A 13,529-nucleotide genomic window follows, 5' to 3' on the forward strand; every position below is an offset into this window, starting at 1 on the left:
CACATACCCTCAGACTGGAAAGAATACACCACTTTCTGCAGGACATACACAGTGCTCTCTGCTGCCACCTCTGTCTGTGTCAGGAACTGTCAAAAGTAGTAACAAATCCCCTTTCTACTAAGGATTTTCATATAGTTCTTTTATCCCCCCCCCCTGTACAACACTGTTTTTTTTATGTACGAAAATATTGTGTGACGTGACATGCTCTATTCTTGTTACTATGTCATCACTTGTCTTCTTATGTTACAATCTCCATGTAATTTTTCTTGATTAGATGTACACCATTCTTAATGTACCGAATTAATGCTTGTACAGTTATAACATAAAAAACCTTTAATAAAATATCTTTAAAAAAAAAAACCTGTCCTGCTCTCCAGACTACAAAGAATACACCACTTCCCGCAGGACATACAGCAGCTGATAAGTGCTTGAAGACTTGAGAGATTTTTTAATAGAAGTAAATTACAAATCTCTGGCACTTTCTGCCACCAGTTGATTTGAAAGAAGTGTTGTTTTTGTTACCTCTTTAACAAATGCAAGGACCCTGCAGCACACCTTATTTCTGATGCTGAAACTTGTAGTTCCTCAGCCGTTGGACTAGAATAGATTGCCTTTGGCAAAGTATCGAAAGTTTTACTTCTTCAAGTGTAACAAAATGTTCCTTTCCACACAATTTCTAGCCAGTAATTGGCACTTAGAGGCAGCGGAGCTACCCAACTGCGGAGATAATGGATTCCAGTCTGCTAATACTGCACATTTATCTCACATCCTTTACAAAACCATTCTTTAAGATGCAAAGCAGCAAATCCTGCAGCACGCCACAACGGAGCGTCTTCACAGCTCATTCATATTCCTGCTAATTCCTCCATTGTGTCGGCAAATCACACTCCGAAGCTTCTCCGCTATAGAGACTGTTTACTCCCCGCACCGTCACCCATCTTTTCCAGACGCTTGACCCCGCTCGCACATCACTAGATGACTGGGCCATTGTGCTTCGGGCCCTCTAGTAGCTATAATAGACATAGTCTACCAATTCCTGTGCACCTCCAGTCACAAGAGCCCCCCCCCCCCCCCCCCCCATACACATATTAACCTTGCCCGACACAATGCTTTTTTTGTTCTCCCAGCTCCCTGGCACACAAGTGACGTGCCGGGGGACTGCACTTGGCCAGTTGAGTATGTTGAGGGGCAGGGGGGCCATACAGTTTTTTAGCTATGGGGCTCCATGATTCCTAGTTATGCTCCTGCCTGCACTTACACTCAGCCAATCACACTGATGTATAGAAAAGTTTCTGTCACTTTCCTCCTGCACATTTATGTGATTCTCACTTCCTGATTGGTCCCTGCTGAACACTTCCCTTCTCTATAGCTGCCATGTGACCACACAGACCTCTGACAGCAGCCCTGCTTCTCTATTCTAGCTTGGTGTGCTACCTTACTGCATTATGGGGATCTGCATCTCCATCCTGTATCTACAAACTGCTGCTATTTTTCAGGTTTATGCAGTTACTATATATTATACTCCACATGCTGATTGCTATACTGTACAGTAACTTATAATATCACATATTCAGCTGTTTCTGAATGTTTGTTTCATATTTTTTACATGTTATTTAGAATAAAAAATCATTATTTTAGGGGTGTAAAACCAATTGTCGGCATTTCAATAATTTCTTGGGATTGCTTTGGTTTAAGAGTGGATTTAGATAACAAGCACGATCCCGGGAACGAATTATGCTCCTAATCCAAGGCACCACTGTATTATAAACTGCATATTATTAGGGTAATACATGATAGCTATATATGGCAGTGTAATTTAGGCACTATAGGGTGACATATAGGCTGTATATGCAGTACTATATAAGCACTCTACCGTTGGTATTATATAAGAAGTGTATAGTGGTGGTTTAGTTATAGGCATCATAAGGTGGTGTTATATACAAGCTATAGACCTATGCAGTATTACTGTATGTTGCAACTATGTAGATAGTATTATGTAAGCATTATATTGGCTTATTATTCAAACATTATATGGTGGTATACACATATTATATCTGGTGTTCTTTCTTATACTTATACCTTATACTTTTGTTCTGAGGGACCTTCAGGAGGGTTGGCGACGGCCAGCGGGGTTCATGCATGCGCAATAAGCAACCTGTCTCTGACGGGCCTGCTTCCCTGCTGCGCCGTCCTGTATAGAGCCCACTATGCAGTTATGAATATGCATAGTGGGCGGGGAGGCTGGGCGGGCAGTGGCGATGCTCTCCGGCCCAAAGCAACACCCTAAATGCTCTTATGCAATTAATTTGCATAAGAACATTTAGCGATTTTAACAACAATGCAGGGACGTACAGGGGTGCAACTAATGGCTATGTATTACTGACATACATAGCTAATGCGGCATATCAGCAGGTTCTCTGCGAAGTATTTAAGTATGATATGGTGATATTATATAAGTATTATATAGTGGTATTATTTCAGCATGATGTGTTGGTATTATATAAGTATTATATGGTGGTATTATTTCAGCATGATGTGTTGGTATTATATAAGTATTATATGGTGGTATTATTTGAGCATGATAGGGTGGTATTTTATGGTGGTATTATTTAGGTGATATTATATAAGAATTAGGAGCTGGTGTTATATAAGTATTAGATGGTGGTATTATTTGAGCATGATATGGTGGTATTATATATGATGAGGTAGTGGTATTATATAAGCGTGATATGGTGGTATTATATGGTGGTATTATTGAACTGTAGGAAAGATATGGCAGATTTATGTTAAACTGAAATTATTTGGATACTGTATTGTGATACTAGTTAGGTATTGTAAGGCCATTTTGGCACTGTAAGGCTGGGTTCACACTATGTATATTTGAGGCAGTATTTGGTCCTCATGTCAGGTCCTCATAGCAACCAAAACCAGGAGTGGATTGAAAACACAGAAATGCTCTGTCCACACAATGTTGAAATTGAGTGGATGGCCGCCATATAACAGTAAATAACTGCCATTATTTCAATACAACAGCCGTTGTTTTAAAATAACAGCAAATATTTGCCATTAAATGGCGGCCATCCACTCAATTTCACCATTGTGTGAACAGATCCTTTCTGTGTTTTCAATCCACTCCTGGTTTTGGTTGCTATACAGCCTCAAATATACGTAGTGTGAACATAGCCTTATGCTGTATTTTGAGGGCTGAGAGTGAAATCATTATTCGGCATTCTATGGCACTATTACTTGGGCACTTACAGACTGGAGCATTGAATGATAATATTATTTGGGCAATGAATGGGTGTACCTTTTCAGGGCAGGGACCACCATTTAGGTAAAATTATGCATATATATATATATATATATATATATATATATATATATATATACAGTGGTGCCTTGGATTACGAGCATAATTCGTTCCGGGACTGTGCTTGTAATCCAAATCCACTCTTAAACCAAAGCAAATTTTCCCATAACAAATCATAGAAATGCAGACAATTGGTTCCACAGCCCAAAAATAATGATTATTCTGAATAACATGTAAAACAAATGAAACAAATATTCAGAAATAGCAGAATATGTGATATTATAAGTCACTGTACAGTAATGGAGAGGATGGGAAACACAAGGGCTGACAGAGACTGCAGGGAGCATGAAGGAATGAGCAGGGCAGATGTGGGCACAGTATAGCAGCACTCTGTCTGGGGAGAGAGGGGTTACAGCTATGGAGAGATTACCCCCACAGTCTTGTCCCCTGATGCAAGCCCCAGCCTGAAGTGGATCTGCTATGATTTGGAAGGTGAGGGAGACTTTCTGGGTCAGAGTACAGGGCCGTAGAACCCGCTATGCAGACCATGCTCCTCCCCCACTCGCACTCCCACCCAGTACAGGGAGCTCTTAAACCAAAGCAATGCTCTTAAACCAAGTCACAATTTTGAAAAACTGTGAGCTCTTAAACCAAAATGCTCTTAAACCAAGTTACTCTTAAACCAAGGTACCACTGTATATATATATATATATATATATTTTTTTTTTTTTTTTTTTTTTTTTCCAATAATACCTGGGGGTATCATTTGTACCTAGAACCCTATAAACCCATCCCCGGCACCCCCAAATTGTCAGCCATTTGCAGTCACTGTAGGATTAGTCCTATTAATGTAAAACTATAAAATCCCTTGGGCCATTGTTCTAAAGCCTCTTGTTCAGGAACATAATAGCATCCGCTCCCTGCGATATCACAATGTATTTCTATTCATCGTTTCTTTATGTTCAAATTATGGAAATTATGGAAATTTCTTTCTACTTTTTAAACTTTAATCCTTTTAGCTACGACATATGAAATGGGATCAGGTTAATTCTATAAAACAATGATCCCCAACCTGTGGCTTTCCAGCTGGTACAAAACTACAACCCCCAGCATGCACTGACAGTTGACGGCTGTTATGGCATGCTGGGGGTTGTAGTTTTGCAATAACTAAAAAAGCACAGGTTGGGAAACTGTGCTATAAAATAAAGCATGATACAACCTCACTGATTAACTCTGTGGTGCCACCTCAGGGGAAAACAGGCATAACACCATAATCTTTGAAAACTTTGTCATACTTGATGGAGACAATTCCCATTCTGAGGCTGGGTTCACACTACGTATATATCAGTCAGTATTGTGGTCCTCATCTTGCAACCAAAACCAGGAGTAGATTAAAAACACAGAAAGGATCTGTCCACACAATGTTGAAATTGAGTGGATGGCCGCCATATAACAGTAAATAACGGCCATTATTTCAATATAACAGACGTTGTTTTAAAATAAAATTAAATGGCGGCCATCCACTCAATTTCAACATTGTGTGAACAGATCCTTTCTGTGTTTTTAATCCACTCCTGGTTTTGGTTGCAATACTGACTGAAATATATTGACTAAAATATACATTTACTGACTGAAATATACGTAGTGTGAACACAGCCTACAGGTGTATTAGACTGGTCTAAGCTGGGGTTCTATACTTGCTACATAAGCTTCCTATATGCTACTTACACTCCTACTCCTTTGCATTTCAATTCTCTGCCACTTTCATGATCTCCGCTTGCTGCCAATGAATAGCTGGTAAGCATATCAAAGAATAAGATTTCTGCCTTTGATTTGTAAACAGCAATATTCCCATTCACTGACAGCAAGCAGAGCCTTAAAAAACAATTCAGCTTTCTAGTATACTCCATTGTGAAAATATCTACTTGCTGTGAGTGAAGGGTAACACTCCTGTTTACATCCAAAAATCCACTCTGTCCAAATACAGCTGAAGGTTTGTCACAATTGTATCCAGTCTGAACTATCTTTTCATCAGCAGGATAGGTCTTCTGTCCTCTAGTGTTTCCATTCACTGTCAGCAAGCATGGGTATTAAAAATCCTTAAAGGGGTACTCCGCGCATCTTCTGCTCTATCTTTGTAACACACTTGCTGTATTGTTTGCTCTATGCTGCAATAAAGCATCCTTTTGTATCTGAACGCATGGTAAGTGCTGCTACCGTCCTTTTTTTTTATTTGGATAACCACTATAATACTTCCCCCCTCCATGTACATACTATTGCTGCTGCTTTGGACAGTTCCTTACACAGACAGAGGTGGCAGCAGAGAGCACTGTGTCAGACTGTAAAGAATACACCCCTTCCTGCAGGACATAAAGCAGCTGATAAATACTGGAAGACTGGAGATTTGTAAAAAAAAAACAAAAAAAACAAAAAACAAGAAAACAGTCATTTAGAAATGTATAATATTCTGATATCAGTTAATCTGACAGAAAAATATTTTCTCTGGAGTACCCCTTTAACAATAAATGATTCAGCTTTCTTTGCATTTCTTATCTCCTCTATTGTCAAAACCTCTACTTGCTTTAAGTGAATGGCAACGCTCCTGTTTACATCCACCAACCTTGTCCTAATAAAGCTGAGGGTTTGTAACAATTGTATCTAGTTTACACTATCTTCTGTGAGCTAAACAGGACTCTGGATATCTGCTCTGATACAGTGTAACAAACTATTTGAGTTTGTGTCACTTGATACAATAGAAATGTTCAGTAGCTCAGCACAGGTTTTCAGCCCCTGTCCCATTCACTGACAGCAAGCAGAGAGCCTAGCAATAAATATTAGAAGGTTGCCACTAATCATATACGTGGGTGAACTCTTGGGCTATGAGATGCCCGACACGTGAGAAAGTTTGGAGATGGCACACACCGGGCTGGCTACATATTTCCTTCTCTGATTCATCGCTCCTATTGTAAGGCAGCGGCTGTAATCACAGGGAAGAATACTATACTTATCCAGATTAGCCCAGGAGGCGACTCAAGAACCTTCGGAGCAGCCTGTAATTTACTCCTCTATAGATGAGTGACTGCAGGTAACCAGGGATGGAAGGAGATCTGTGCTCCATCTACGCCACAGTGCACACAGGACATTGCTCCGCAGGATTGGATTATTTTTTAACCATTGTAGAGAGACGCTGGCAGCACCTCTATATAATGCTAGATGCACATTCTCTCTTTACCCCCCCCCATACATATGGACCCTCAGTTCAGCTGAGCGTGCATGTGCCAGACACATCTATAAGAACAACAGGGCTGGGCATGTTAAGCCTGTGATGAGGTGGCTGCCACACAAAGACCTCAAGGAAGGAACAAGCTGTATTTACACTAATCTGTAGGGGGTGCTATATGAGGGTAAACACAGTGTACGATAATCAGTGGCAGATCAGCAATACTGTAGCGTTATCCCGCCTTAGTCACTGACTGGCTGGGAGGCCTGTCAATCAGCGGGGTTGTGATGTGTGCAGCGCCAGAGATCCCGGACCCCAGCAGGGGTCCCAGAGCGGTGATCTGGGGCTGAAGAGGCACAGGCAGAGGTGAGTTAAAGGGGTTATCCAGCACTAGAAAAACATGGCCACTTTTCCCCCTACTGTTGTCTCCAGTTCAGGTGCGGTTTGCAATTAAGCTCCATTTACAGTACTTTAATGGAACTGAGTTTCAAAACCTGCAAGAATGTTACTTGGTCACTCTATGGTACAGTAAATGTCACTAATACTTATATGTCAGTAGCACTTTCTAGCAAGTAATCACGGTGTGATTGTGAGTTTTTGTCACTGTATAGTATTGTGCACTATATGGCGGTACACCTTGTGGGGATGCTAACAGAAGACCCTATGCTGCAGTACCAGAAGCAGCCAGAACTGAATATACGGCACTGTACATGACATTCAGCCGATCGGAAAGGATGAGGGAAGTCAGAAATCAGATATTGTGATTAATCTGATATAATATACTGTAATACAGGGAGAAGCGTGACTCGTATACTCGGTTCTCCTCCATATATATTACAACAAGTCAATACTCCTGAGCTGCCGTCATTCACCTAGAAGTCGTCCCCTGAGGATCGGTCAGGGGTCAGGATGGACACTTATCATTTCTGTCTCTCTGGTTTCCTAGTAACTAAGCAAATGAATTGATCTGCCGGAAGGGAATGCGCTGACACAGCGATGTGTTCCCTAAAGTGTCCCATATCTCCGCAAGGCAGCGCCCATTAATCCATTCTACGTGTGTGAACGCTGACAGGAAAAATACAGTCACAAGAAGCAGGTGAGGAAACATGAGGGCCTGGTTTACCATCCCACATAATATATCAGAGATATAAGGCTTATATGGAGATATAAGGCTTAAAGCGACTCTGTACCCAAAATCTGACCCCTCCAAACCACTTGTACCTTCGGATAGCTGCTTTTAATCCAAGATCTGTCCTGGGGTCTGTTCAGCAGGTGATGCAGTTATTGTCCTAAAAACAACTTTTAAAATTGCAACCCTGTGCCCTACGGGAGTATCTGTGCCCTAACTTTGCACCACACCTCCATTCCTCCTCCCCACCCTCTTCATCATTAGGAATGCCACTGGAACATTTTCTCCATGCTAAACATTTGCACAGGTGTCTTAATGATCCAGACCATTTGCCAGGCTTACACAGGTGGGGAATAGGAGGCAATCTGCCTGGAGCATTCCTAATGATGAGGAGGGACAGAGAGGTTGTGCCAGCCTAATGCATACGCCACCTAGGCCACTCCCGTTGGGCACAGGGCTGCCAGTTTAAAAGTTGTTTTTTAGCACAATAACTGCATCACCTGCCGAATGGACCAAAGGGCGGATCTTGGATTAAAAGCAGCTATCCGAAGGTACAAGTAGTTTGGGGGGGTCAGATTGTAGGTAGAGTTGCTTTAATCTCTAATTTCACAATAAAATTGCTATTGCTCTGCAGGCTGCCAAAGAGAGAAGCTGAAGCCAGCCATAGGGGAGGAGGCTCTACTATGATTGTAATGCCCCAGGTCTGTGCCTAAAGGAATGCTCAATGTGAAACATGGGACATCACAGCAACACCCTTAAAATTTAGTGAACACCCCCCAACAGCCAAATTCTTCCCATTTTAAAATCCAAGTGATTGGATTATCCCGGCATAATCGGGTCTGCTGTTATGTATGCTAGTGTAGAGCCTGAAGCGGGCGGAGACAGGATTCCATATACAAAACTGGCTAAAACTGAAAGTGTCCTTGTTGCCCTTAGCAACCAATCACAGAACAGCTTTTATTTTTCAAGAGAATAATAGAAACTGAAAGCTGCGCCGTGATTGGTTGCTATGGGCAACAGAGTGAGTGAGAGTTTTGTAACTCTGCCTCACTGTGTCAGCACCACTCTTGTCTCCAGTTTGGGTGGAATTTTACAACTCAGTTCCTTTGAAGTAAATGGAGCTCGATTGCAAATGACACCTGAACTGGAGTTGTGCTGTCTCTGGAAGAAAGTGGCCATGTTTTTCTAACGCTGGTTAAGCCTTTTAAACATATGGAGTATTGCCTGGAGTGTATCTTTAAGATTTTTTTTAAGCTTAAAGGGGTTGTCCAGCCAAACTGTTCTAAGCTAATATATCATTTAGGCCTTGGGCCCACAGGTATGGAAGAAGGCCCCCTACTTTTTGCTTAGAATGCATTTCTCGAATAGAATTGCTCCCAATATGGAGCAATATTAATGAAATAGTATATTCCAAAAATAGATTAGAGCTCATTGGGGAGGAAGACCCGAAACCTTTACAAAACATTGATCACTTTTCACCAGAAGTCACCATCAATGGTTTGTCCTCCTGCACTGACCTTTCTTTTTCCACCACGGCCCTTCGGGGATAGAGAAGGAGAGATCCTTGAATTCAATGTTAACCGCTGGCCTTCTGGGAAGAGAGGAGAAGCGTTGCGCCTCCGTCAGGCTGTTGTCTACTTTTTTTAAGTGTCCATTGAGCAGAGGGGTGTCCTGACTCCCACCGCAGCTGGAGACCACTTCATCCAGGGACACGCACACTGACTTCGGGTCTGACATGGCAGCGGCGGGGATGCTGGAATTCTGCAAAAAAGGAAGAAAAACAAAATTCAGTACAAATATACACTACCGTTCAAAAGTTTGGGGTCACATTGAAATGTCCTTATTTTTTAAGGAAAAGCACTGTACTTTTCTATGAAGATAACTTTAAACTAGTCCTAACTTTAAACAAATACACTCTATACATTGCTAATGTGGTAAATGACTATTCTAGCTGCAAATGTCTGGTTTTTGGTGCAATATCTACCTAGGTGTATAGAGGCCCATTTCCAATCACTCCAGTGTTCTAATGGTACAATGTGTTTGCTCATTGGCTCAGAAGTCTAATTGATGATTAGAAAACCCTTGTGCAATCATGTTCACACATCTGAAAACAGTCTAGCTCATTACAGAAGCTACAAAACTGACCTTCCTTTGAGCAGATTGTGTTTCTGGAGCATCACATTTGTGGGGTCAATTAAACGCTCAAAATGGCCAGAAAAAGAGAAATTTAATCTGAAACTCGACAGTCTATTCTTGTTCTTAGAAATGAAGGCTATTCCATGCGAGAAACTGCTAAGACATTGAAGATTTCCTACAACGGTGTGTACTACTCCCTTCAGAGGACAGCACAAACAGGCTCTAACCAGAGTAGAAAAAGAAGTGGGAGGCCGCGTTGCACAACTAAGCAAGAAGATAAGCACATTAGAGTCTCTAGTTTGAGAAACAGACGCCTCACAGGTCCCCAACTGGCATCTTCATTAAATAGTACCCGCAAAACACCAGTGTCAACATCTACAGTGAAGAGGCGGCTGCGGGATTTTGGGCTTCAGGGCAGAGTGGCAAAGAAAAAGCCATATCTGAGACTGGCCAATAAAAGAAAAAGATTAAGATGGGCAAAAGAACACAGACATTGGACAGAGGAAGACTGGAAAAAAGTGTTGTGGACGGATGAATCCAAGTTTGAGGTGTTTGGATCACAAAGAAGAACGTTTGTGAGACGTAGGACAAATGAAAAGATGCTGGAAGAATGCCTGACGCCATCTGTTAAGCATGGTGGAGGTAATGTGATGGTCTGGGGTTGCTTTGGTGCTGGTAAGGTGGGAGATTTGTACAGGGTAAAAGGGATTCTAAATAAGGAAGGCTATCACTCAATTTTGCAACGCCATGCCCTACCCAGTGGACAGCGCTTGATTGGAGCCAATTTCATCCTACAACAGGACAATGACCCTAAACACACCTCCAAATTGTGCAAGAACTATTTACAGCAGAAGCAGCAGCAGCTGGTATTCTATCGGTAATGGAATGGCCAGCGCAGTCACCAGATCTGAACCCCATTGAGCTGTTGTGGGAGCAGCTTGACCGTATGGTACGCCAGAAGTGCCCATCCAACCAATCCAACTTGTGGGAGCTGCTTCTAGAAGCGTGGGGTGCAATTTCTCCAGCTTACCTCAACAGATTAATAGCTAGAATGCCAAAGATGTGCAATGCTGTAATTGCTGCAAAAGGTGGATTCTTTGACAAAAGCAAAGTGTGATGTAAAAAAAATGTTATTTCAAATACAAATCATTATTTCCAACCTTGTCAATGTCTTGACTCTATTTTCTATTCATTTCACAATGTATGGTGGTGAATAAGTGTGACTTTTCATGGAAAACACTAAATTGTTTGGGTGACCCCAAACTTTTGAACGGTAGTGTACATACAATGTAACATTGTGATATTTAAAGGGCAAGCACCATCAGATTTGTTAGTGTCCAGGCATGATGGGAATTGTAGTTTTTGAACAGCTAGAGGGCCTGAAGTTCCTTCCAGGACAATTATATTATACATGGCGCATGTTATTGTTTCACGCTATATCATTTGCACTATTAATTCTGTCCCAGGGGTTCATATAGGGCTTTCTCTGTGTCTCCAGGTCATAGCCTCTTCCCACAGAACATTGCAGAGCTATTTGTGACCTCCTGCCAGATTACATAACGTTCAGCCGTTCCGGAGCTCATGTGCCATCCAATACCCAATCTACTTTACAAAAAGTCCAAATCTTTCACATCTAGTTCCCAATGATCATGTGTCTCCCCGAAGGCGAAATAGACAAAAAACCCAGAGCGGTCAGGTTACTCCACTAGAAATAACAGCGCAGTGATGTCAGGAAATCTGGATCCTGATTCAAGGCGAAATCACTACAGAAAGGTTCAGGTTCCATTGCTATTATAATGGGGCAGGATTAAAGGCGACCAGGACGGGAAAGAAAGTGCTGAATGTCCCTGCACCATCTATGGAGGATGGGTACTGTAGAAAGACCCCAATAAAATGTAGAAGAATTTAGGCGGGAACGGTTGGCATTTAACAATATGACCACTATTACTGCATTACTGTTCCTGTCACCCAGCTTTTCTGGAGCCCTGAATTCTACCTAGATATGCAGTGATACATCCAGTTTATCACTCAGGAGTGCTCATCCATTCAGGATCCTGAGTGGGAAAGGGTTGCAATAGTGTCTCTTGCTCTGGAGTACCCGTCCTGTCGTGTATTACGTAGACAACCCATTGATTTGAATAGACACTGTGTAATACTTCATTTATCCTGTGGAGGCGCTGCAGGAAAACAGATTACAGATGATAATTAGGATTCCCTGCATACTACATTATTAGCTTATTTTTAAAGAGACTTCCTCTAACAAGTAGGGATTGTCCAAGTCAGAGGGCCCCCCTATCGCACGAAGGATAACAACGGCCTTGTTTCGCAGCAATGGCACTGTTTTTTGTGACTTTGCCCTGTTATCTCTGCCAACCAGCCAAAAAAGGGCAGACATGGTTCACTTCAGGTTGTGTAGGGAAGAAGCCGGGATTGTATAAGGATTCAGCGCTCAGCTGCGAGGACAAATCTGCTTTTGTGAATCTGTCACTGAATGAAAATCTATTAAACAGAAAACAAGGAATGGAGCCAAGTTATTGCCCGACTGCGAATAGCAAGACCTCCAGAATCCAGCATCTATTCCCACATGTCTGTATAGAAAAGAAGAGAATTACAGTATATATTGGCATGTCCAATGGTCGGTCATGCTGGGGGGTGGGTTAAGTTTTCTATGTATAGAGTATACTATGATTGCATTATGATCATGTCCATTGGTCAGGTCATGTTGCGGGTTGTAGTTTTCTATGTATAGAATAAGTATTATGGTCATGTCCAGTTGTTTGGTCATGTTGGGGGTTGCAGTGCTCTATATCAGTGCTTCTCAAAATTTTTCTACTGGAGCCTCACCCAACAGACCAAGGCAATGCCTGGGCCTCACCAGACTGACCAAGAGGGGGCCTGGGCCTCACTATCTGTGGTGAAAGTCCATTTAAAAGCTAAAAATAATGCTAGGGTTACCTTTCACCCATCTCCCAAGCTCTATATACTAATAAATAAGGTACAAAATAAATTAATATTGTTGCTAAAATGGAGATTTTTGCAAATAGCAAAAGGACTGTGCAGATGATAGTTACTTTGTGAAAACTGACTCCCCAGCTGGGCCTCACCAACAACTAGGGGGCGCCTCACTGGTGAGGCCCGCCTCACAGTTTGAGAAGCACTGCTCTATAGAGTATAAGGGCCAGTTCACACTGAGCACAATTGATGGAATTCCGTGGTGGAGCTCTCCTCAAACAGTGTGTCTATGAGAGGATTCGCACGCCTCCATTTCCTCCGCCCTCCGCTCAAAGAACTGACATGTCAATTCTTTGAGCGAAGAGCGAGGGAAGGGGAGACGCATGAGTCCTCCCAAAGGGACACTGAGGCAGACGGAATCATGCAGCACTGTAGGATCATGGCTAAGTACAGTGGTATCTTGGTTTAAGAGTAACTTGGATTGAGAGTGTTTTGCAAGAAGAGCTCACAGTTTTTCAAAATTGTGACTTTGTTTAAGAGCACTGCTTTGGTTTAAGAGCTCTCTTTACTGGGTGGGAGGGGAGGGGGGAGGGACATGGTCTGCATAGCAGGGTCTACAGCCCTGTACTCTGACCAGGAAGTCTCCCGCACCTTCCAAATCATAGCAGATCCACTTCAGGCTGGGGCTTGCATCAGGCGACAGGACTGTGGAGGTCATCTCTCCATAGCTGTAACCCCTCTCTCTCTCCAGACAGAGAGTGCTGCTATACTATGCCCACATC

At 42.4% G+C, this 13,529-nt stretch overlaps 1 protein-coding gene across 3 annotated transcripts in view; it reads right to left on the reverse strand.

The window, feature by feature from the left end:
- The window catches only part of ABCG1 (ATP binding cassette subfamily G member 1), an 83,419-nt gene that overhangs the window by 53,686 nt on the left and 16,204 nt on the right, over nucleotides 1-13,529 (reverse strand). For all 3 annotated transcript variants that reach the window (XM_069946225.1, XM_069946227.1, XM_069946224.1), the window contains exon 2: nucleotides 9,177-9,420. In XM_069946225.1, the coding sequence (XP_069802326.1) occupies nucleotides 9,177-9,420 (244 nt within the window). The remainder of the gene's footprint in view (nucleotides 1-9,176; nucleotides 9,421-13,529) is intronic.

The sequence above is a fragment of the Dendropsophus ebraccatus genome, chromosome 11 (assembly GCF_027789765.1).
Source record: "Dendropsophus ebraccatus isolate aDenEbr1 chromosome 11, aDenEbr1.pat, whole genome shotgun sequence".
Lineage (NCBI taxonomy): Eukaryota > Metazoa > Chordata > Amphibia > Anura > Hylidae > Dendropsophus > Dendropsophus ebraccatus.